The sequence below is a fragment of the Nannobrachium achirus genome, assembly GCF_963921795.1.
Source record: "Nannobrachium achirus genome assembly, chromosome: 11".
NCBI classification, from domain to species: domain Eukaryota; kingdom Metazoa; phylum Chordata; class Actinopteri; order Myctophiformes; family Myctophidae; genus Nannobrachium; species Nannobrachium achirus.
Genome location: NC_137820.1, coordinates 61,869,267 through 61,895,024, shown reverse-complemented (window position 1 = coordinate 61,895,024; position 25,758 = coordinate 61,869,267). Strand labels below are relative to the sequence as shown.

At 42.2% G+C, this 25,758-nt stretch overlaps 1 protein-coding gene across 1 annotated transcript in view; it reads left to right on the top strand.

The window, feature by feature from the left end:
- mical2b (microtubule associated monooxygenase, calponin and LIM domain containing 2b) overlaps window positions 1–25,758 on the top strand; it is a gene marked incomplete at both ends in the record, with an annotated part of 61,347 nt that overhangs the window by 5,790 nt on the left and 29,799 nt on the right. The window contains 15 exons of the mRNA XM_080737242.1: window positions 2,816–3,023; window positions 6,150–6,266; window positions 7,641–7,742; window positions 10,502–10,657; window positions 11,724–11,824; window positions 14,515–14,772; window positions 15,404–15,523; window positions 16,595–16,717; window positions 17,691–17,781; window positions 19,751–19,898; window positions 21,299–21,504; window positions 23,149–23,228; window positions 23,949–24,029; window positions 24,362–24,496; window positions 25,348–25,515. Coding sequence (XP_080593368.1) covers window positions 2,816–3,023; window positions 6,150–6,266; window positions 7,641–7,742; window positions 10,502–10,657; window positions 11,724–11,824; window positions 14,515–14,772; window positions 15,404–15,523; window positions 16,595–16,717; window positions 17,691–17,781; window positions 19,751–19,898; window positions 21,299–21,504; window positions 23,149–23,228; window positions 23,949–24,029; window positions 24,362–24,496; window positions 25,348–25,515 — 2,094 coding nt within the window. The remainder of the gene's footprint in view (window positions 1–2,815; window positions 3,024–6,149; window positions 6,267–7,640; window positions 7,743–10,501; window positions 10,658–11,723; window positions 11,825–14,514; window positions 14,773–15,403; window positions 15,524–16,594; window positions 16,718–17,690; window positions 17,782–19,750; window positions 19,899–21,298; window positions 21,505–23,148; window positions 23,229–23,948; window positions 24,030–24,361; window positions 24,497–25,347; window positions 25,516–25,758) is intronic.

Here is a 25,758-nt window from a genome sequence, read left to right as displayed (position 1 = left end):
TTTTGAACATTGTATCAAGAAATGTAAAGGTAGCCCAAGGATCCTACTGATGCGCCTGTAGTTTCCATGTGGTAAAGTTAAAGGAGGGATTAAAACAACATTCAAGTGTTTTTTTGTATTTTCTTTAACAGCTTGCGTCGAGTGCAACAGCTGCAACTAGCAGCCAGCTGCTACACCAGCGGTTCTCAAACTATGGGCCGCGACCCAAAGTGGAGTCGCGGGGAAGGCGGGGGTGGGGTTTGCTTATTGGCAACCAAAAAAATGAAGAAAAATGTTTTCATCAAGAAACTGTAAAAAAATTAAATACAAATAAATAAATAAAAAATAAGTGATGTCGTTGCCACCAACCATAGAGTTAAAGCGACCAACATGAAGAGGACAGCAACTTGACGACTATACATTCCGCCTCCAACACCGAAGGAGAAGCAGAACACAATAAACACACAAAACCGATTTACCTGTTCAAAAAAGATTAACTTAGGAATTACTATGAGAGCAAGAAGGTACTAATACATGTTGCATAGAATACAAAAAGGTAGCATTTGTTCCTTGACCTAGTGGGAATATGTGTGGCAAATGTCACGGTAATCGCAAGCTGCGTTGATGATTTGAGGCATTTTGTTCAAAAACGGAGCAATCCTGCAAACTTTGGAAGCTAATATTAGCCAATCAGGATGGAATGTGAAATATCAGACGGATCGGACTTGATCACATGACTATAGAGATACTGTGTACCGATTTGCATGATTTTTGGATAAAATCTCAAGGAGTAATATCCAAAAATGTGTTTTACATAAGTCGGCCCAAAGGTGGCGCTATAAAAGGCTGATGTGAAAAATGCAGGGCAAAGGTTTATCCTTAGCCTCTAGGGAGTGTGCTTACAAAGTTTGAAACTGATCGGTGGAGTTATAGGTAAAACCACAAATCGGGCTGTTATAGCGCCACCATGAGGCTGATAAAAAAATAAATAAGTGGCATTTCTTCCTCTGCCTAGTGGGAACGTGTGTGCGCGATTTCATGATAATTGCACTTTGCGTTTGTGATTTGAGGCATTTTGTTCAAAACGGCTCAATCCCACAAACTTTGGAAGCCAATCTTAGCCAATCAGGATGGAATATGCAAAATCGGACAGATCCGTGTCGATCACATGACTGTTGAGATATTGCCTACCGATTTGTAGGATTTTTGGACAAAATCTGTAAGAGTAGTGCACAGAAATGTGTTTAGCAAACATCGGGCGCTAGAAAAGGCCCATTTGAAAAATTTAGGGCAGAGGTTCTAGATTGGCATCCAGGGAATGTGTGTGCTCACTTTGGCAGCGACCGGGCCAACGGCGACTGAGATTAGCTGCACACAAACTGCGAGGACACACGGACGGACACACGGACGGACACACGGACGGACGGACGGACGGACGCACGGACGGACGGACGGACGGAGGGGAAAACATACTCTCCCCTCAGCCTTCGGCTGGTGGAGACAATTACGGATTGCGACGTAACTTTGTCGAGCGAGCAGGGAGATCATTCTCACAGACAGACAGCCAGACAGTTACTAACAGCCGTGTCACAGACGCACAATTGAGTAAAACGCTGGTTGCGGATGGTCTGTTAATCTTAGCACTCAGCAGCATTCTGTTGTTGAGAAACATTAGCCTGCAAAATTCCATGATTTGCCAATCAGAGTCGAGCATTAAACGAAGCTGTGTAGGCCGTGTGTATGTTAATGCTGTGATGCTAATTTAACAACTTAAACCCTATATACTTGAGGGGTTAAGCGGTTAAGGGTTTAACCACTTAGGGCCAAAGCATACAGTACTCCACTCTTAGAGCTGGTTCGGGGCGGTCACAAAATCTTGGCAGCACCAAACAGCGGAATTAATGATGGTAGGGTTAGGGTTAAATTTGGCTCTAAAAGTGGAGTATGCATCAGCCCTTAGTTGACTGGGGTCCCTGGCATGGCAATGCAACCTATCATGTGGGGCGGCATAGCTCAGGGGTAGAGAAACCGACATTAGAGCACGAAGGGTTCCCGAAGGGTTCCCAGTTCGAATCCGGGCTCCCCCTGAGTTAATGTCGAAGGGTCCTTGGGCAAGACTCTGAACCCCACATTGCTCCCGGTGAACAGTTTGGTGCCTTTGCATGGTTTCCTCCGCCATCGGTGTATGAATGTGTGTGTGAATGGGTGAATGTAATGCACAATCTCTGTAAAGCGCTTTGGATAAAAGCGCTATATAAATGCACCATTTACCATTTATCATGAGCAATGCACCATTTACCATTTATCATGAGCATGTAGCTCCGCTATTCTCGCCAAATGTTCAGCTCAGAATAGGGCTGCTATGGTTTATTTGGTTAAAGTGTTTGGCGCTTTAAAGAAATCCTGATTATGCATAAAGCCTGACTTGTTCACTTCTCACGCATGATGGACATAATGAAAGTCACAATATTTAGTCAGTTTGTTCTGCCTGTCTGCCTTGGTTTTTTGCCTCCCCTTCTCCTTTTTTGCAACCGTCAGGTCGCAATTACTATCAACCTCCACCGGCTGTCAGTCAGTCAGTCAGTCTGTCCGTCACCCGGCACCGTTGTCCCTATCCATGCACACACACTCCTTTGCTGGCAAACCACAACCTCCGCCACAACCACATGCCCCTCTTCTAGCGCCACCATGAGGTTGCTTAATTTGTGTATACATGCGACCTGACGGTCGCTTATCTCCCGATTAGGGAGTCTTGCTGGTCACTTCTAAATCTCTTGTACATCCTTCTCTCCCCCCCACTAAATCTCTTGTCCATCTTTCTCTCCCCCCCATACAGTGTCTCATCATCGGCGGGGGTCCATGTGGTTTACGTACAGCCATTGAGCTGGCCCTGGGCGGATGTAAGGTGGTGGTGATAGAAAAAAGAGACACTTTCTCAAGGAACAATGTGCTGCACCTGTGGCCTTACACCATCCATGACCTCAGGGGCCTTGGGGCCAAAAAGTTCTATGGCAAGTTCTGTGCTGGAGCCATCGACCATATTAGTGAGTATTCATTTCCTGATTTCCTTTTTCCAGTGCAGCTGAACTATAATGGAGGTATTTTATTTATTTTTCAAAGGATAATTTACTTAAAACTGGCACAGTACATGAACAAAGTTATTTATTTGTGCACATTTAAATCTTCTTTGTGTCTTTCATTTGGTCAGTAATTTAAAGCTAGAGTAAGTGATTTCACTTAGGTTTCAGTTTGTTTTCATGTAGGAGACAGGCAGGGGCCTTCCTCCAATCATGATCGAATGAGGGCAGACCTTTATGAGCGTAAGGCCCGCCCCCACTCGACTATGATTGGAGGAAGGCCCCACTCTATGCTATTGCTGATTGGAGGAAAACATGTCACCACACAGTGAAACTGCTTTTTTCTCCTCACAGGAGAAAAGGCTGAAGTCCAAATATGGACCAAAATCAGAACATGGACCAATTTAATTATTATTTGAATAAAATGAAATCAATATCAAAACCCCCACCGGCTGGCTGTCAGTCAGTCAGTCAGTCAGTCAGTCCATCCGTCACGTCCCCCTCATTTCTCACATGGCCCGAGAGCCGATTCTTGCAACAAAAAAAAAATTGGACACTGCTCCTACATATTTTGCCCTAAAATCACACAAAGCGGTACACAGTATCTCTACACTCATGTCATCAACATGCATCTGTCCCATCTAGTGCCACCATCAGGCCGATTTTTGCAAAACACATTTTTGGACACGCTCCTACAGATTTTGCCCTAAAATCACGCAAAGCGGTACATCATATCTCTAAAATCATGTCATCAACATGGATCTGTCCCATTTCCCATATTCCCTCCTGATTGCCTACCATTGCCTTCTAAAGTTTGTGTATGTGACCTGACGGTCTCCCGATTAGGGACTCTTACTGGTTCTGACAGTATTTGTTGACCCTAGACTATGCATCTCCCTGGTGGGATGTTTCCATGCCGCACCTCTTCCTGTCCAGCATTAGCAACTGTGTCTCACATTAATATCTCCTCCTGTCATGGTTCTCTTATCGCTAACGCGTTATATCAGCTAAATGTCTTCTCATGTGTTCCTGTCAGATGCCCAGAAAGCTAAGCTACCAAAGATACCAGCTGACCATACTATACCAGTAGAGTTATGTGATGCACTCCTCTTTCTCCTCATGATTGAACGCTCTTTAGTGCACTGTTTCCCAAACAGTGGGTCAGGACCGATCTTTGGGTCACCAATTTGTATGGGTGCAACGATTTTTTCCCCCGTTTCCTACTTAACAATGAAAAAATATATTTCAAAAGATTTGTTCAAGTTTAAACAAAAAAATCTGAACTATTCATCAATTAAAAATGTATTCCAACATTTATTTTTTAAGTAATTCATAAATAACGATTTCCATAAATACATAAAAAAAATAAAAAGCATTTTTACAAGCTCCCAACACGGCGTGAAGTGATGCCTTGTGTGCTTGTAGATCTGATGTTTTGACTAGTTTGGATCCCGGCCGGGCAAATGTCTAATTTCTCTTTTGGGTCCTGAGCTAAAAGGTTTGGGAACCACTGCTTTAGTTTATTGGAGCATAAGTTGAGCTACTGTATGGTTCAAGAACTATAAAGTAGATACACCCTACTTGTAGTTTTATTTATTTTTGAAGGGAGTGCAAGGAAACTGAATCGCATCATACTGTATATCCTGTCACGAATCAACCTTTAAGGCTCCATTGCACTAAATTAGCACTCTGAATTTTGTAGTGTAGGGTTAGAGGCAGGGGTGTCACAGGGGGGGGGGGGGGGACTGAGTTACTAGGGCCCAAGGTGCTGGGGCCTTAATTATTTTATGCTTTAGCTATTGAAAAATAGCAGATACGCAAGCTCACAGTGCCGTGCTGTGAGCTTGTAGATCTCTCCCTCAGTCGTCCTCAGACGAGCTTCCATCGGAGTCTCCAATCTTTCCGGTTCTCCATACACCTGGCCAGCTCCGAAGAGCTTTCAGCTCAGATCTGCTATTTTTTTTAAAGTCGTGAAAATGTGTCCAAATCTTTGAATATACGTATTTTTTAAGCAAACATTTGTAACTCAAATTTTGCTTCTGGGGGGTCCCTGGTCCTGGAACTAAATATTTTGAGATGGGGTCCATGGCCAAATACATATCATTTTGGGGGTCCTTCACATGAAAAAGTTTGAGCACCACTGACAGAAACATAGGTTTTTCAAAAAGAATCTTAAAAGGATTTGAAATATTCGAAGACTTCATGATTTGTCAATAGTCCCAGTCTAAATGTGTTAAACCCCCTCCCCCTATGAAGAACATTCATGGGGGGCCCGGCCCGCAGTGAATCCTTGTACCCAGGGCCCAGAATCTGGTTAGAGGTCTACCTGCCAGAACGTGTCCTACACCATGCAATTTCACAGCTCGCCAGCTATGTTCCAGTAGAACAAACATGTTATTTTTATACCATCTTAAGCCACTACTGGCAGAATAACGTTTTAACACCCTTCCAGATGTCTGGATAGGGCTATAATTAGGAATGTGAAAATAGTGCTTACAAAATAGCAGCAGCAACCTCCACTGAGTATTGAAATATACAGTCTTAAATGAATACTCATTTGGTGATTTGATCTGTACCGTAAGCTTTTCTTGTTTTGTGGTTGTGCATGTGCACTTTTTTGGGTGTAGGGATGGGACGATAAGCGATATTATCGTTTATCGCGATAAAAAACACTCACGATAATCTTATCGTGGAGATTTTATATATCGTGATATCTTCGTCCGTCAAGCACTGGGATCAATTCACCTTTTATTTGCCGAGCTGCACATCCGGTACCACATATACCCTCTATAATTGGTAAAAGGTACTTATAATATACGTACTTGATAGCTCCAGCTATCAAATGTCTTTGCCCAAAAAATAGCCGATCTACAAGCTCAAAACGCGTCGCGCTTCGACGCGTTGTGAGCTTGTAGATCTGCTATTTTTTTTGGCAAAAGTTCCGCCCCAGGATAATGGATTTTGATTATCGTGATAATATCGTAAACCGCGATTTCTTTTGTCACATTAATAGTGATATGAAATGTTCATATCGTCCCATCCCTATTTGGGTGTGTGTGTAATTTTCTGTGCATGCATTTCCTTTGACTCTAGGTATTCGCCAGCTCCAGCTGATGCTGCTGAAGGTGTGTTTGATCTTAGGGGTCGAGATTCACGTCAACGTGGAGTTTGTCAAAGTTGTGGAGCCGCCAGAAGAACAGCATGGTGACGGTAAGTGTGAACTGAGTCTGTGTGAGTGACAGTGACACATAGTCACACTGTCCACTGAGTCGGTCCACTGAGTGCTGGGCAGTACACACACACACACACACACACACACACACACACACACACACACACACACACACACACACACACACACACACACAGAGTATGCGTGTCTTGCACAACAAAGCTATATATAGACCAAGTCGCTGCAGACAACGTATATTTTACTGAGCCAAAGTTTTCCTGCAGAAGTAACCAGGCCTTAGTGGGTATAGAAATCATAGCGTCTGAAATGCTATGCAAATCTATTGATAGACCAGCAGTAAAATAGAACTGGAAAGTAACTATCAGCAAACTCTTCAAGACCCTCAAGACGACATGGATGTCCTAAATAGATCATAGAGGTCCTAAATATACTAGGTGGTAACTGTTGCACATTATCGCTCCTAGTGAAGCACCGTCTTAAGGCCCTATCGGAGTACAGTCTGCGGTGATAAGTCATCACCGCGGTGTAGTTTTCTAGCTATAACCTAGACTTTGTAATACATTTTTAGGTGATGGCTAGAAAACTACACCGCGGTGATGACTTATCATCGCAGACTGTACTCCGATAGGGCCTTTACAGACACTTTCTGTACACTAGCTACAATGTTATGATAGTTAGTCAGTGTGTCTTACATGTAGACATGGTTTCTTATGGAAGAGCTGTCGAAAACTGGCAAGAATGATATAATCATTTTGACAAGAATAGCCCTGCTCAAATCAGCCCAGCACTCCTAAATTACTTTTAATTACTTAAACCCTGGAACTTGGTTGACCGGAGTCTCCCTATTTCTTCTCTATACAGTAACATGTAATATGTGTTGTACTTGTGACTTGTGAGCTTTTAGATTGGCAATTTTAACAGTATGTTTGCCCCAGAATAGGGACTCTAGGGTTCAAGTGATCAAAATAATATCTGCACATGGCTCCAGGTGTTCAGGACATATGTGCTGTATCCTACCAAAGATCTGTAGAACTGTGAAATTCCAGTGGTATGTTGGGCTTGTGACCTACATTACAGCCAACGATCTTTGTTGCACACAAGTCACCACTCTGATTAATGAAGGCAGACGTGTAATGATATTAAAATTGTATAATCATATCCATATAGAGTGTAATATAGGACAGGTACGTGGGATATACACTGCTCTAAGAAATGAAGGGAACAAAATGTTCCCTTAATTCTTTGTGCTTTCTTTGAGCAGTACTACAGTATGCAATAATCAAATAAATTCAAATAAATTAAGGGAACATTTTGTTCCCTTCATTTCTTTGAGCAGTACAGTATACTTGGCCACGTGTGCAAATGTCCAATACTTTGGTGCATATCTTTAGGTCCAGGATGGCGAGCGGAGATCCGACCTTCTGACCATCCTGTATCCGCGTTCGACTTTGACGTTGTGATTGGTGCCGATGGACGCAGAAACACACTGGACGGTGAGCGGGAAGACAAGATAAACATACTAACAAAGTGCATTTGTGAAATCTTCACCTAAACTTGAGCATCGGATTCGGTGGTGGGGGAATGTGCAATGCTGAACATTTTTCAAAGGATATTGACATTGCAGACTTCTATTGTATACTGGGAGTATTTTTCCGCAAACATAACAGTTCATCATGTATAATCCTTTTTTTATTGTGTGTAATCCTTGTTTTATTGCGTGTAATCCCTTTTTTGATGGCATATAGCTTTAACAGACTGTATATCTTTGTGAATGGCTTACATTCAGAGACTAGTCCATGGTTGAAGCCCTGCTCATTATATTTGCTGGAAGCACCAGGTTACACTGTTGCTTTGAGCTGGTGGATAAAGCATTTCCTGTTGACATAGTTATAGATGGTGCTCAATAGAGTATGTGGGGGTCAAGTTTGTGTCTAAGGGGGTCTTTATACCAGGACGATTGGAAACGCTGCCGGTCTCGTTTTGGATTTATTACCCAAAAAACGTCGCGTTTACACCTTGTTGTTGGTTCGTTTTTCTGTGTTTATACTACAAGTTGACAACGCATGAATTCAAGCAAAATGTGTCATGTTCCCAGCCTACATAGGCCTATACTGTGTATTTACCCTTCAACTATAAAATATAGGCCTATATTGTTTTTAATGAGACATGCTTTGTAATTAGGCTATGCTCCCAAATCCATATTATTATCATCTGTTCGCATATTCAATGAGTCCCGCAAAAGGAGGTTTTTAGCGAGGTGAAGTGAAACACCAACAAAAGTCACCTGGAAGATGAAGGTCGGAACATTTATAGCCTATGGAGCATATTTCTGGACATTATCTACGGGGATGGGCTATATTAAGTGAGTTCTGTCTTCTAGCTGCAACACAGAAGTATAACGCACCATGCGAGGCAACTAACGGAGTAGGCTAGCCTACAGAGGCACATATGGGTATGGTAGTCTACCATACCTTGATTACAAGGGAAAATAATAAAATGTACTTCTTAAAATAAATTCATCATGCCTGTTGCTAAGTATTGGCAACATGACTGTCTTGCATGCGTGCCTTGCACGTGCAAGACCAGACAACAGTCATGTTGCCATACCTTAGCTCTTACTGAACTGACGCACTGCACTGGGATGCGGCGCAATGGAGGATGATGTGCCGTCGCCGTTGCAAAATAAACTAACGGAATAAATTAATGAACTGACGCCATACGCCACTGGCAGTCTGTTATTTCACTGGAAGTCACAATCATAGCCTTCCGTTATGGCTTTAAGTAAATTGCCTAGTTTGGAAGCAACATGCGTGCCTTAAGAGGAGGCTAGACGCACTGGAGAGAAAAAGCGACATGATTTCTTTGACTGGAGGAGAGGGAGCGAGGATATGGAGGAAGTTTTTGTGATGGTCTCTGACTGACTGGACAGTTATGTTTATTCTGTCTGTCTGTCTGTCTGTCTGTCTGTCTGTCTGTCTGTCTGTCTGTCTGTCTGTGTCTGTCTGTCTGTCTGTCTGTCAGCAAGACTCAGCATATTACAATAACTCACTCATTACCTGAAGTCCGCTGCGTCTGTGATGTGGCGCGGTGCATGAAGAATTAATCCAGTATTTTTTGGTGAGAAGTTGAAAAAGGGGGACGCAAAATAGTCATTAATCATAGCTTTGCTTAGAATGGAATACCATAGCCTAATGGTTTAATTTAACTTTGCGGAGAGGAGAGCTGTTGCAACTCCGACAGGCCAGCTAGGGTACCAGCCCAGGTGCGACGACTTGTGCGTAATTAGACATTTTTAAAAGGCTTTCATATAGACTACTCCTGACATTTTTCAAATGAGGTTTGTGCTAATAGATCACTGGGCTATTTTCTGGGTTTTAATTAGGCCTACAACAACACAAATAATAATAATACATTTTCGGTTAGTCTGACAGACTGACACTTATATGCAGCAGGGGAAGGGGAGCAGAGGAGGGGGTGCTATGACATCATCGCACTCTCCCTCACGGCCGAATTCCGATATTACACCGTTGCGAAACTGATGCGAAACCGCAGAAATGCACTTTCAGAGCCGAATTCGGAAAAGTATCGGTTAGGGTCATGAAACCGCGTCTCCGTGTGTCAAAATGGCCGAATCAATAGTAAAAACTATCGTCTACAAAAAAATCGACCTCATGTAATGACCCCCTTAAGAGTGTGTGCGCACGAATGTGTGTACATATCAAACTGCAAGCCAGTAATCATTTGAACTGTGGGGGAGTGTTAACTGTTTGTCAACGTCAAGTCTTAGCCAGAAGGGTCGACTACTGCTTGATGTGGTATGTGTGTGTTTGCGGTTGTTTGCAGACATAGAGCAATTCATTAGAACTGGCAAACTACCAGCTTCAGAGGCTTTAGTGGCTTGAATCGGTCTAAAGTATGTCGAAAGCTTCCTTGAACGTTTCTTCTGCTGGTCATCTGCTTCCAAAACCAGCTGCTTCTCTTGAAGTCTGTAAAGCTGAAACAACTGTGTTGGGTTTATAGACTCTGAATTGTGTTTTCTTCTTTTGCAACGTTTCTTGGACAATGCACCTTTTTCTTTTGCCCTAGCAAGAGATGTAAATGTGTATGACACTGTTCTAAGTAATGGGAGAAAGCTTTAACACAATTTGGTCTTTTGTGAGTCTTTTTCTCTGGAGGCTACGATTAATAGTTTATTATACAAATGGTGCATGCATTTGGTAATGGTATATTAATTTTGTAAATATCTGTGCAGGGTTCAAACGCAAAGAGTTCCGAGGGAAGTTGGCCATCGCTATTACGGCTAACTTTGTCAACAGGAACACAACAGCAGAAGCCAGTGTGGAGGAGATCAGTGGTGTCGCCTTCATCTTCAACCAGAAGTTCTTCCTTGAGCTCAAAGAAGACACGGGTGAGTTGAAATTCTATGAAGAAATTGACAAAAACTAACCACTCAAATAAATAAAAGGGAAACGATGTAGATTGTCATGCATAAATGGTATATAATTGCAGCAGGGGAAGAATATCATGACATTTATTAGGTGAAGAGACAAATTAAAGCTGCAATCCGGAACTTATTTTCGTGATTAAAACCAATCTTTAAAGGCAGTTCTCCACTCCACCGATTATCGGCCCGACGCAGCGGGCCGATAAATTGGAAAGCGTATGCTGCCAACAAGTTGCCGTCGGGAGCGTGTCAGCAAGAGACACTTGGCGTCGATAGCGCTGTCAGAACCCGTCGATGAAGAACTGAACATGTTCAGTCGTTTGCCGTCCTGGCTAGCTGTCAGTGGTGATGAGGGGGTAAATATTCCACTGTATTGTGGACCTCTAGTCTGCTACTGTTGCATAAGCAAGCCTAAATAAGCCAGAGACATTTTCCCGTTGCACATTTTAACTAAATACCATATTCTCAATCTCAACTCTCATTCCTATACCAATAGATCAACTTCAATGCAAAACTTGCGCTAAAATGGGCTCTTTTTGCCCTGCTGAGAGAGTGTTGCCACATTTGCCATATTCTGTGAGTGAAACAGCGACCAGGTCTATGAAAACGAGCCCAAAAGAAGCGACCAGTTTCACCACTTGAACCTATTACATCTTGAAAGCAAGCCCAAATAAGCAACTACACTTCGGAAAACAAGCCCAAACAAAAGCAAACCGCAACTACTGTATGATCTCACTGATCGGGACATAAGTCACTGATTTCAGCTTTAAATTAAATGTATAGATGAATAATAATCAATAAAAATGTAAAACCTGCTGCTTTATGTCTCAGATTATATACAACTTCCTTTTTGAATAAGTATCACACCCCAGACAGGATTACACACCGTACACTGTGTCCTACCCTAGTTTTCCCATTCAGCATGGTATAAGTGAACTCCTAGTTCTCCATTCAGCATGGTATAAGTGAACTCCTAGTTTTCCCTTTCAGCGTGATATAAGTAAACTCCTGTTCTGTGCCTATGTTCCAGGGATTGACCTGGAGAATATAGTTTACTACAAAGACCACACCCACTATTTTGTCATGACTGCTAAGAAGCAGAGTCTGCTGGACAAAGGGGTCATCATACGTGTGAGTAGCTTTGCTTCCGTTCTTTTGTTTTTTATGATCACTTCTAATTTTCTGTGTATAATTATCATATACAATATCATACAGAGACACATGCATGCATAACCCAGTAATACACAATCTGTATCCATACACGCCTATTCACCTGTACACTGTTCTCTCTCGCGCACGCACGCGCGCGCGAGCACACACACACACACACACACACACACACACACACACACACACACACGCACACCATTAACCCATTGTTACACCTACGTTACGTTGTTGTACCTTTCAAGCTGGGAACGCTTCTGTGTCATTTAGTTGTTTCTATACAGTATATCACTGTTATCAGACAGGAACCTCCATCCTTCTAACTTTTTGTGTTTTTAATGCCCTACTTGATTATACATACAGCGTCACACAAACGTATCAAAAGTTGCATATCAAGGTTGTACTTTATTGTTACGTCTTTTGTACATAAGGTACATAAGAGTAAAACTTATTTTTATTCTGCTTCCTTTCAGACAATGCAGTGGTATATATAAAATAGCAGAACAACAAAAACACAACACATCTAAAGATAAAATAATACGTTAAAATAAGTAATAATGACTTAGGAAAGAGAGTGCAAAAGAGCAAAGAGAATGGAAAAAAAATCATCCTGAGCTGTATATGTGCATAAAGTTTGGTATATTGTATATACCAATGACATTATTTTCCCGTAGTAGCTACTGTGCTTTTTGTAAACAACTTCACAGTGTGTTCTACAGTATGTGCAACAGGTCGGTATAATAAAAAATCACACCCGTGTGAACTGAGCGGTGGTCCCCCCCCCCCCCCCCTTCCCCCCTGTGTGTGTGTGTGTGTGTGTGTGTGTGTGTGCCTGGTCTGGCCTGGCCTGAACAACAGCGCCCCTCCCTTAACATGTGTGGTCAGAAAAGGTTACTGCAGGCTACAGACAGACAGACAGACAGACAGACACGCAGACAGACAGACAGACCCACACACACGGCCACGTATAGGAGCGTTGTGACCACCGCTCAAAAACTTAACAGCATATCCACAAGCTAGAAACGTTGCCCAACAGAGACGATGTATAGCTAAAAAAGAAAAAGTAGAAGGGGTTTGTAGAATCTGCCTCAAGTGGCAGATCACAGCTCCTAGCACAGAACTGAGAATAAAAGCTCTCAAGAACTATGGGATTAGCATTAGGAACAGAAGTGTTGCTGGGCAGGCAGGAATTTCTGCAAGCGTGTAAGTGTGCACACATCTGTGTAAAGTCTTTGCTTGTGTGTGTGCACGGTCGGCAGGGTAGTTGGTAGTCTGCTGTTTTGTCAGTGAGTGATGGACCTGGATCGGGGGTGTTAATGAAATAAAGTCGCAATTGCTTCTCACACTCTTTTTCTCTCTCTCTTGCTATAAAACATACAGTTCTCTCTCTCTGTCTCTTTGCCACACTCAATCCATGTTGACAGTCAAACTGTTACACATACTCTGCGAGTCAGAGGCTGTCTCTGGGTGAGTGTCCATGTCCTCTACTGAGATTGCTGCAGATGAATGAGGTTATTAGGATGGTCTCTAGGTGGGTGTCCATGGTCTCTGCTGAGATTATATCAAATGAATGAGGTTATTATGTCACCGTCGGCGCACTGCTGCCGTCATATTATGAGGTTTGTTGTTAAACCTCACACCTTGCCCCTGCCAGCCTAATCGTCTGTCTAGAGACACACACACACACACACACACACACACACCCCTATACAATCTCGTTCAACTAACTCTGGTTCTCTCCGTCATTCACTCACATGTGTGCTCATACAGTCACATAGGCATGCACTCTCTCTCTCTCTCTCTCTCTCTCTCTCTCTCTCTCTCTCTCTCTCTCTCTCTCTCTCTCTCTCTCTCTCTCTCTCTCTCTCTCTCTCACACGCACACGCACATGCACACACACAGCGTTACAGTTAAGCCGATGTGTTGGCAAGTCCTCAGTGGCCTCATTCTCATCTCACATTCCCTGTTAGTGAAGAGTGATATCCCGTTGCCTCAGCTGTGTGCGTGTGTCTCTGTTTGTGTTGAGCACCGATTGTACATGTGGCCAATTGACCTCAAAGGCCAAGCCATCTCTCATAATAGCTCACTTGCTATAGTTGCTAGCCATTCTGTTCCTTTTGCAGTGAAAGTCCTTTGTGAGAACTGATCTCTTTACATTGATTAGACAATCTGTAAATCGCTTTATGACTGTAAAGTAGTTGATCTACAAGCTCACGGCTTGTGGATGGAGCTATTTTCAGTGGCAACACTGGAGCACAACAGCACCAATCATGCTTTATCCCTGCTCTTTCCTAGGGCTGTCACAATTATTACTTAATCGTCTAATCACAATTATTTAACATAATCGCGATAATTTGACATAATCGTCATAATCGTTTCCATGTTGAGAAATGTTCATATATATTATTTTAAGTAAAAAATAGTGGAAATAGCTGATGTTGTGAGCTTGTAGATTGGCTATTTCCACTATGTTCTTTTTTAAGTATAAAGTTGTCAAATATGTCAGTCATTTCTTTGTATATTTAAGTTATGTGTCATATCTGCCATGTGCAACTTCAGAGCATATAAGCCAAACAGAAATGTTAATCGCAATTATTTGAGTGAAAATTAATCGTCATGTTCCTGTCATGTCAATTTCCTGTGTTGTCATACAGGACTACATTGAAACGGAGCGGCTGCTAAGCAACGACAATGTCAACCAGGAAGCGTTGCTGTCCTATGCACGCGAGGCGGCTGACTTTGGCACCAACTACCAGCTGCCTTCCCTAGACTTCGCCATCAACCACTACGGGCAACCAGATGTGGCCATGTTTGACTTCACGTGCATGTACGCTTCAGAGAACGCTGCTCTGATCAGGGAGAAAAATGGACATCAGTTACTGGTCACGCTGGTCGGAGATAGTTTGCTGGAGGTACTTACACTGTGTCAGTGTTGTTTTTGACAGTAAATTTTGATTTAGTTTTAGTCTTTTGAATAAAATGTCATTTAGTTTTAGTCATAATTTAGTCACCTGAAAAGGTTTAGTTTTAGTCTAATTTTAGTCGACTAAATATAAGATTTTAGGTGACTAAATCTACAGTTGATTTAGTCAACTGAGATGTATTTTGGCAGGCCTTGATGGCATCGTAATGACTGAATTTACACTTGGTTGTGTGCTGAAAATAGCAGATCTACAAGCTCGCAACGCTTCGCAGCATGACGGGTTGTGAGCTTGTAGATCGGCTATATTTAGCACGCAACACCTGAGAGCAACCAAACATAAAATGACTCTTCTCCACTAGTCCCTCCCTAACGTTTTAGTCTAGTTTTTATTTTGTTGGACGAAATTGTCAATATATTTAGTCTTAGTTTTAGTCATCACAGCTTAGTTTTTATTTTTGTTTTAATTTCGTTTTTGTCAGTGAAAAAAATGCAGTCGACAAACTTTTTTTTTTGTCATAATTTTAGTCGAAAAAAATCAACACTGCACTGTGTGGGTTTATCTAGGAAAGAGCTCATCTAGCCTATTTTCACAGTGTATATTGTGTGTACTCTACTTGCAGCCTTTCTGGCCTATGGGAACTGGTTGTGCCCGGGGTTTCTTGGCAGCCTTTGACACAGCGTGGATGGTGAGGGGCTGGGCACAGGGCAGGACCCCCTTGGAGATACTGGCTGAGAGGTTAGTGTGTGTGCTTGGGTAGGAAGAGAGGAGAGGAGAAATAATGAATGTAGGACTGGAGAAAGCTATAGTTTGAGGAGAAAATAAGTTAGGATGTTTAACTTTGTAATGTGGGTATTTATATTGGGTAGTCAGAAATATTAAATTGCAAATGGTAGCTCTGGGAAGGCTTAACCACATTAACCACATCACAATGTGTCTGTATGATGAAGTATATAAGGCTTAGGTGGTACTGATTAATGGGTTACATAATGGGTTACAAATGAACAAATTGCTCTTCTGATTTGAAAGACTGGAAAAAAAGCAGATCCAGGTTATATTATCTCATCCTTTGTCCCACATGGAGTTCAAATTAAAGGAGTAGTTCACCCCCCAAATGACTTTTTTTCTATTGATTACTCATGCCATGGAGACTTGAGTTCAACAATATTTTTTTGTATTTGTCACATAGGACAATATTTTGATTACAGTAAATGCATTTGGGTACCCATCCGGAATCAATGGGGGTAAATTTACTCCAACGCATTTTCTTAGGACTGCGACAAATACAAAAAATTATTACTGAACACAAGTCTCCATGGCATGAGTAATCAATAGAAAAAAAGTCATTTGGGGGGTGAACTACTACTAACTTTAAATAGAAGTAACTCTGCTCATTTGCAAACATCAACACCGTGAGCTAGGCCCAAACCACGCCACATGACCTGACAGCAGATCCCAAGGACAAATAATGTTTAAGATTGTCAGCTCCTATTTATTCATATAAACCTTTGGTGGTGTGAAGTGAAACCCAACGTGACGGTGAGAGAGACAGTCATGAGATCTTGCCCAGTGGGCAGAGAGCCTGCTGGAGAAAGCTATGAGGAATGGATTTAAGGACGGAGGAGGAATGGAATATGGAATGGGTAATTAGGGATGGAGGAAATGGAAAAAGGACAGGGTTGTGCAGAGGACTTGAGGGCTGACGGTAATGATTAAGGACACTAGATGAGCATTCCCAGGAATGCTGGGAAGTAAAATGGCCTATTATTATTTTGGAAATATCTGTGTTTGTGTTTTGTCCTTCCCAAGGGAGAGTCTGTACCGCCTGCTGCCTCAGACCACCCCAGAGAACATCAGTAAGAACTTTGAGCAGTACACCATTGATCCTGCTACTCGCTACCCCAACCTCAACTCTAGCTGTGTGCGCCCACATCAGGTCAGTCTGCCAGGATCTTCATTCCACTGCATACACTTACATACACAGAGTTAAAGGTGATACACCATGCATTTAAAAAGTATTTATGTCATATTGTTTATGTCCCAAAAAACGTTTTTCAAAAGGTTTGAGGCTAAATTACCACTCCTGAATAGAGAGCCTCTCTCATTTTTGAATGGCTCTCAGCTGCAGTACCACCTTTAGCCTGAACTGCGCCACCCCCCCACAACAAAAAGTTTTGAAAAAAAAAAAAAAAAAAAAAATCTTCAAAAACCGGCCGTCGATGACGTCAGCGACGGCAGCAAATCTGGACAGCCTGTTCAAAATATCTCAAAATATTTAGTTACAGGGACCCCCCCTCAGAAGCAATATTTGAGTTACAAATGTTCACTTAAAAAATATGTATATTCAAAGATTTGCACACTTTTCAAAAATAGCAGATCTACAAGCTTGTATATCTGCTATTTTTCAATAGCTAAAATAATTAAGGCCCCTCCACCTTGGGCCCTAGTAACTCAGTCCCACTTTCCACCCCTTGTGACGCCCCTGTTGACTGGCCATAGACAAAATAAAAAGGTAGACGCCTCCTTCGGCTGTGGGGCGTCCGTCTTGGAGGATAGGCAAGTTTTCCAAGGCTGTATGGCTGCAGGCGTGGACGCTTCCGTGTGTGTCACAGAAGGGGACGTTCGGTTGAATTGAAGTCCCGGAAAACATGCCAGTAGTCACTTTGAGTGGCAGTGTGCTTTTGGCACTTCCGCACTTCTGCCTATCCTGTTTGAGGGGTCGCTCCAATGAACTGTAGGGGTGGAAGAGGTTTCTAGCTTTTTATATCTGTGGACTCGACAGCGGATTTGAACCAGAAACCGTATGTGTTCCTTTGTATGCGTTTTCCGGGTCAGATGTGCTGCCTATCACACAAACACTCTCTCTCCTCATCTCTCACACACTGCCACTTCTTCTTCCTCTCTCTCAGGTGCGACATCTCTTCATAGATGGACACCAGAACCCATGTCTTTCTGTAAGTGGAGGCCCCACCCATAGATCAGTCAACCTGTCCAGGAAAGGTGAGATTCTTACTTGATCCATAAATGATTATTTTATACTCTTTGATATGTTGCAGTAATCTCAGTTGGGGCCTAAATATAAAGGTAGTGGGTGACTAAGTAAGTGTCTGATGGCTATATGAATTAGACAGACTGATAGGCTCAGACTAGTAGATTAGAAAGAGCGGTGTCATAAAAGGATTAGCAGAAGCCATTCAGTCATGACTGTATCATGGGCTCAAATCCTGATGATGTTTCATGTTTGGTCCAGTCCCAAAAACAAATATGAGGCAGTACACGCACACATGCATGCATACACACGCACAAGCACACGGCTTATTTCTAGTAGTGTTACTTTTAACGCTCTAAACATAAAATACAGATTCAGGCACATACAGTAGACAGTGACAGAGGTAAGGTCTGTCAGCCCTGTTGTCTGTGAAGGTATTTTACACTTAAAGTAGTAATCTCATCAGTCTATGAATCCTATAGGATAGGATCAACTTGTTCTTAGATGCTTTTATGAGTAATATGTTGAGCGCTGTGTTAAAATAAACTGTAAACCCAAAGTAGCGTATCACACCTACACTGTAAATAAATAATTGGTGCTTGTATTTTGATAGGTCTGTTATGTAAACTACTGTAATGTGGTCCAATGTCATCCCTCATAATGAATGAGCGAATACTGTAGCCCACCACCAGGCCCGACTGAAACATGAACCCTATCACAGCCACAGGCTGACACACCTCAGTCCAGACAATACACACAGATCACATTACACCACATTAAGGTCAAAGATGATGCTTGACAAAGACGTGTGCTGGCCTGCTGTGTGATCTGTACCGTGTTGTCTTTTAGAGGACTGTTTATCTGTATCTGTGTTGCTGTTTTTGAACGATGGTTTAGGACCCAGAATAGGTTAGGACCCAGGCGTTATCCTTTGTGCTCGTACAACAGAGATCACTGTGTGTGTGCCTGTGCCTACGGTCACATTACATCGGCTCACTTTCAGCCTTGAGATGGACATTCTTTTCCCGGTTGTCATTATTCAGTATTTTTCCTTTTTTTTTTCCTTTTTTTTTTTTTTTTTTTTTTTTACCCATTTAGACCCAGTGAGGCCAATTCTAAATCTAAAGTTTTAAACTTAAAAATATTTTTTTTCAAAAATTACTACATGATTATGTTGCTATATACTGTACATTGCAACAGCATAAAATGTGTACCTTAACCACTCAATAGAGTTCCCACAGTCATGAAATTCCTGGAAATATTTTGAAATTAGACAATTTATTTTCCCAGTACTGGAAAATGTTTGGAATTGATCGAAGGTCCTGGGAAAATATTTGGCTATGCTTTGGTTTTGGCTATTGATTTAGTTAATAAAAAAACATTTTCTAAAACGTGTAACTTTGCACAAAATATGTAACATAAGTAGGTTTTTGCCGAACGGGCGTGATTGCAGCCTAAATGTACGTGACAAAAAGAACACATCTACAAGGAACCCGGACTTAAACCCTGCAGTACACTTACTTTGACTTATTTGAGTCCCCAAGGGCTCTAGCTTTTATTTTTATTTTTTTTCTCCACAGGCTAGCCCACCTCCCTCTACGATCCACCAATCATGACATATTGAGAGCTTGTAGCTCTCAATATGTCGCGTAGCGAGCTTGTAAACTTGCTATTTTCTCTGAAAGGCCCATAACAGTGATGCTAGGGTTCATGTAAAGCCTGGGTACCTAAAGTAACCCAAGGTTTCTCTTAAAATATAAGGATCCCCAACCCTAGTAACCATACACGATTAATATCTTTTTGATTAATTTCTTATCAGGCACTCTTTGTGCCCAGCCTGCACATGCGTATACAGTAAGATAACACATTCACAGTTGGTAATGGTGATCAAACGGAACACGTACAGATAAATAAACCATCATATCTCGTCGATATAAAAGATAAGAGTCATTGACCTTTTCTTCGTGTGCCTCTTTGCAGAGTCAGAGGTGCGTCCAGGCCGGTTGTTGGTCTGGTGTCAGAAACAGACACAAGGTTACAGAGGAGTGCAGATCTACAACCTCACGTCCTCCTGGAAGAATGGACTGGCCTTCTGTGCTATCATACACCGCCAGAGACCTGAGCTGATGTAAGAGAGAGAGAGAGACGCACAGACACGCACGCACACTAGGGCATTCACGAATTGTGACTTTTGCAAGTCAACTCGACTCAGTAAAAAGTTGAGTTGAAGTCGACTTTATCGTTTGATGACGTCATCACATCACACACGACCCCCCAATTATTTTGGGGGGGTCCCCAGATGATTAACTTAATGTGAAACATTGTTTTCTCACTCAACTGTAAACAAACCAACATAAAGTTTAACTGTATAGACTATAGAGGGTATCTTCACATTTCTAAAGTGCCAACTTAAGGACTTTTTAATACCTCTAAAATGGCAAATGAAACATTGTCCAAATTGTCAAATATATAGAGGCAGAAATAGTGAAAATAGCCGATCTACATGCTCACGATGCGAGGCGTTGTGAGCATGTAGATCTGCTATCTGCTAATAGAAATTATATATATATTATTTTTTTACTTTCTCTGGTGGGAGTCGACTTGTGTAATGAAGTCGACTGAGTCGACTTTTTCGTTAATGCCCTAACACACACACACACACACACACACACACACACACACACACACACACGGCTATATGTACAGGTATATATCGTGCAATCTTTTACAAAATGTCACAGGCCTAGCTTATCTTCATCTTAGGGCATGCATCTTAGAGCTGTGTCACAAGTTTTCATGGCACTTTAAAATAGAAAAGCCAAGAGACTGTAATGAAAAGCGGTGATTGTTCATTGTACTGTTTTTCTGTTGCTGATGGTTTCATCTCTGTAACTCCATTTACTTTCTCAATTCCACAATGCTTCAACTGAACAGTTGATGGTAGGGCATTAACGAAAAAGTCGACAAGTCGACTGAGTCGACTTCATTACACAAGATGAATCCCACCAGGGAAAGTCGAAGTTGAAAAAAAAAAAATCCATTTTTTTCTATCATTTTTGCTCCATGTGTGTGTCTGTACAGCATTCAAACAGTAGGATTGCTTATTGTAAAGAACGGAATGATCCAATATTACAGTGCTACATTACATTTCGTATAAGATGATTCTATTGTGAAAATAGCCGATCTACATGCTCAGCTTGTAGATCGGCTATTTTCACAATTTCTGCCTCTATATATTTGACAATTTGGACAATGTTTAATTTGTCATTTTAGAGGTATTAAAAAGTATACAATCCTAACCCCCAAATAATTGGGGGGTCGTGTGTGATGTGATGACGTCATCAAACGATGAAGTCCACTTCAACTCAACTTTTTACTGAGTCGAGTCGAGTCGACTTGCAAAAATCACAAGTCGTTAATGTCCTAGTTGATGGAAAGCTGTACAAACTGTACTGTGCCTTCTCCTGCTCTCGCCTTCCTTCCTTCCTTCCTTCCACATCCCTCTTTCTTTCTTTCCCTCCCTCTCAGTGACTACGACTCCCTGAACGAGGAAGATGTGGCAGGGAACAACCAGCTTGCGTTTGACGTGGCGGAGCGCGAGTTTGGCGTCCAGCCAGTGACCACGGGCAAAGAGATGGCCGTGGAGGAGGACCCTGACAAACTCCTGATGGTCCTCTACCTCTCCAGGCTCTACGAGGTCTTCAGGAACTCACCGGGTCACAACAACAACACTGGTTAGACCCCCTGCTGCTTCTCTGACATTTCCCATCTAAATATAGACACATGGGCAGCTCTATTTTGAATCAAACGGGAGCTGAACACAGTAGCTCTTACATCAGGGGTCCTCAGCGTTCTCAGGCCAAGGACCCCTTAGTTGAGAGAGAGAGAGATGAAGCAGGGACCCCCACAACCTTTTCATAGATTCCATATAGTTTCATTGTTTGACAGCACGGTTTTGGATTCATGTTAATGTGGGTTTTCAGATATTTAACCACTTGAACCGTCTATACTTAATAAACTTGACTTTTCACTGTACTTAGTCTGCTCTTTTCCCCCTCCAAAGGTCTTTGCCAAAAATAGCCCATCTACAAGCTCACAACGCTGTTGTGAGCTTGTAGATCTGCTATTTTTGGGTAAAGTTCTCAGAATATGGATGCTAGGGTTCAAGTGGTTAATATAAAAAAGGGGGAAAAAACAAGTTTCTATCACTCAAAGATTTGGAGGACCCCCTGTAGTATGAATGAGAGATTTTTATTTCCGTGTCATGCCACAATTTGGCCCATCCCATATGGGATTATATGACACATTAGATATTAAAGTCAACTGACATCAATAGTCCTTCCGGCGTTTACACTACACCCTTAGTAGTAGTAACTCTGATGACCCCCTCGGGGTCCCGGACCCCCTGTTGTCTTACATGATCTTTGAACTTACTTTAGGCTTGGACAAAACTACCAGAGGTGCCCTGCCGTATATCTTCTTGACCGATTCAGGAAGCAAACAGAAGCAGGTGCTGCTTACTGGCAGAGCAGCACTTTAAAATGGCTTTGCATCATAAATCATTGGCAGCTGTGGGCTTTAGAGGGGAATACGGTTCACTGACTGCAGTAAGGTTTATTTTCTTATTCAGTTTTGGTCCAGATTCCACAAATGATGTTTTGACATAGAAGTCATCGTGTTTTTATTTGAAATATCCACAAAATATCCTCTGGCTCCACATGCATAGTGGTTATGTCACACAAGACCAAGAATGACCGATCACGAAAACGATTTGAAGGAAGGATTGGTTAGCCAAGAAAGCTTTTTATATACCTAGGGTGCGAGACCATTCGTATTTTAAATGACTGCGGTGCAGGAACTATTTTGTCCATTCTGTGGGATAGAGTTACATATTGTGCAACCCCTCTCAGTGGTCACTGACAGGAGTGGAATGTGTGCTATGTCTGTAGAAGTCCTATCCAGTCCCAGACAACACTGTGAGCCCTGCTTTCAGCTGCGTTACGGCCACAGTAATTTAATAACGTACCATGGACCTCTGTGGCACCCACGTGTCTGTCACTCATTGCAATTTTTTTTGCTTTGAATGGCTGAGGGAATGATTTACTGGGAATTCCTCTCCTGGCAGAAAGGGCTGTGTGGTTGCATAAGTGTAAGAGGTTTTCAGCAGTTACTGTAAGTGTATGGAGTTACATAACTTTCTACTTCCTGCCAATCCTCAACTATAATAAATGAGATAATTACAATCCACGGTTCAATGTCCAGGTAGATGGCACTTTTTAGTCTGAAGTGATTATCAGATATCAGATTTTACAGTATCAGTTGGGATAATAATACGTTGGATTACATTAAATCTGATGCCTATCTTCACTTGCTTCTAGGTTCAAAGGAGGCTGACGAGAACAGTGAGGAATATTCATCAAAATTGAACCACAACCAGCCCAGAAAGAGGATACCAAAGGTACAGTGAAAGTCCGTCAATTTTAATTCACCTCATCATATCAATATGCTTGGCTTTTCTTTTCTTTGGATAGCGACTCCCCTTTATTCCTAACTCATACCATGCCAAAAAGAGGATTTCTATAATAAAATCGTATTTTTAACTATGGCCTTCCCTCAAATCAATCAAAAATGGAAATTGCATGTTTAACCCCCATACCAACCCCATCTTTCAAACATGGCAGCCATGTTTGTTTACATTTGAAGAAAACATAAGGGCTGAATGCCTGAACGGATTTCCAAGCGGATCTTTTTGTTTGAAAGCTGTGAAAAGCGTGCACATGCATAGTGCATGATCTGTGCACGAATTTGTGCACCAGCGTGCACACTATTTTCTTTTTTAACTCTTTGTACCATTTGGTGGCAAAACTGGCAATATAAGAGGTCCCACTTTACATATGGCACTGACTGTGCTAATATTATTTCCTTTTATGACCAAGGCATTTATTTTATCAAAAGTATACAACACTATTCACTCACTGTCAAATCTTATATGATTGGGTAAAGCTAACAGAGAGATCAAGACTTCTTTTGTAATATCCATGTTATCTAATCATTAACATTCTGCTGATTGTTCAACTACAAGGAGGATAATAATATAATTATTGACAGGCAGGAGTTTATATTTGAGTGTGAAATGAATAGATGTGTGAACATTTTTGCTGTGGCTTTGCAGGCACAGGATGACAAGCAACTTGAAGATAACGATTCAAACAAGAGGCGACGGAGAGCCAACCATTACCTCACAGAGGTTAGATACACAGTGCATGAAAACATAATAATACATTATGTTGTAAACTGTTTCAATGTCATTGCAATAAAAATACTGTATAATATTGCCATACTTTGACAATTTTTGTTATCCATTATCATGCGTACCTTAGTACAGTGTTTCTCAAACTTTCAATTTCAAGGTCTCCCCTTAACTCTGACAGTGTACAAATGAACCCTGACGGGTTAATTTGGTTCCATTTGTACTCTGCCAGAGTCACAGACTTGCATGGGCCAATTTAGACGCCCCTAAGGGAACCCACAGAGTCCCTGGAATCCACTTTGAGAACCACTGCCTTAGTACAACTCTTGTCTTTTTCACAGCAATTGTCATGTCAGAGTGCGCCCCCTGTGGGTGAAGATGGAGACCTGCGGGAGAACAAAGTGCGCTCCATGGCAACCCAGCTGCTGGCCAAGTTTGAAGAGAACTCCTCGACAGCAGCAGGGCTGCGCAGCAAGGTGAGACACAGACATTTGGGACTCGCCCTCCCTCCACAGACATCTGCTACTGTACACTATCAGAAGGACGAGGAGTGTGACATAGACCAGCGATTCTCAACCTCTGGCTGTGAGGATATTGCAAGTGGGCCTCAAGTTACTGACAAAACATTCTTTAAAACCTTGAGGAAAAAAAAACCATTTCACACAGGCAGCACACCTCTAAGACAGGGGTCTTCAATGTTTTCAGGCCAAGGACCCCTTAGTTGAGAGAGAGAGATGAAGCAGGGACCCCCACAACCTTATCATAGATTCCATATAGTTTCATTGTTTGACAGCACAATCGTCAGTGTATTTTGGATTCATGTCAATTTGTGTTTTCAGATATTTAACCACTTGAACCGTCAATACTTAATAAACTTGACCTTTCACTCTGTACTTAATCTGCTATTTTTCCCCTCTACTCCAAAGCTCTTTGCCGAAAATAGCCGGTCTACAAGCGATTTTTGGCTAAGGTTCTCAGAATGTGGACGCTAGGGTTCAAGAGGTTAATATAAAAAATGGAGAAAAAAAGTTTCTATCACTCAAAGATTTGAAGGACCCCCAGTAGTAACTCTGAGGACCCCCTAGGGCTCCCGGACGGGGTTCTGTAGCTTCACTCTTATTGTTTCTCTGTCTTGTGAGGTATTATTTCAGTTGTATAGTTCCTTATTTCCTTTCTACCGTTTGTTTAATCATTTGCACTTTCAGTGTCAATGCTTTTCTATCCTTTCCTGTTATCTTTTTTGTTCTTCCGATTATCAATCTTTCCTGTTTTTGCCTGTGCTGTCCTGTCCTTCCTCTCCTCTTATTTCCTTTCCTCCTCTCTCCAGTCTGATGAGGGCCCATCAGATCCATCCCTCTCCCCTCCCCTGACTCCTGTTTCCACCCCTCCTTCCTCTCCCACCCCCGAGGAGGATGAGACAGAAAACCCTCGGTTTGCTAAGCCCAAGGACCTCCCCTCTCCCCCTCCTCCAACTCCCTCTCGCCCCAAGTGGCAGGTATGATCCCAGTTCAGTTTGGTGTGATCCCAGTTTGGCAGGTTATTGTACATTATTCATATAGATCAGGGGTCTTGAACGTTTCCAGGCCAAGGACCCCTTAGCTGAGAGAGAGATGAAGCAGGGACCCCCACTATATATTGTGTAAAATTGTGTTGCAGATGAAAAATGTTCATAGATTTCTTAGACAGCTTAGACTTGTTTGACAGCACTGTCATCATGTTGGAGTAATGTGTATTTTCA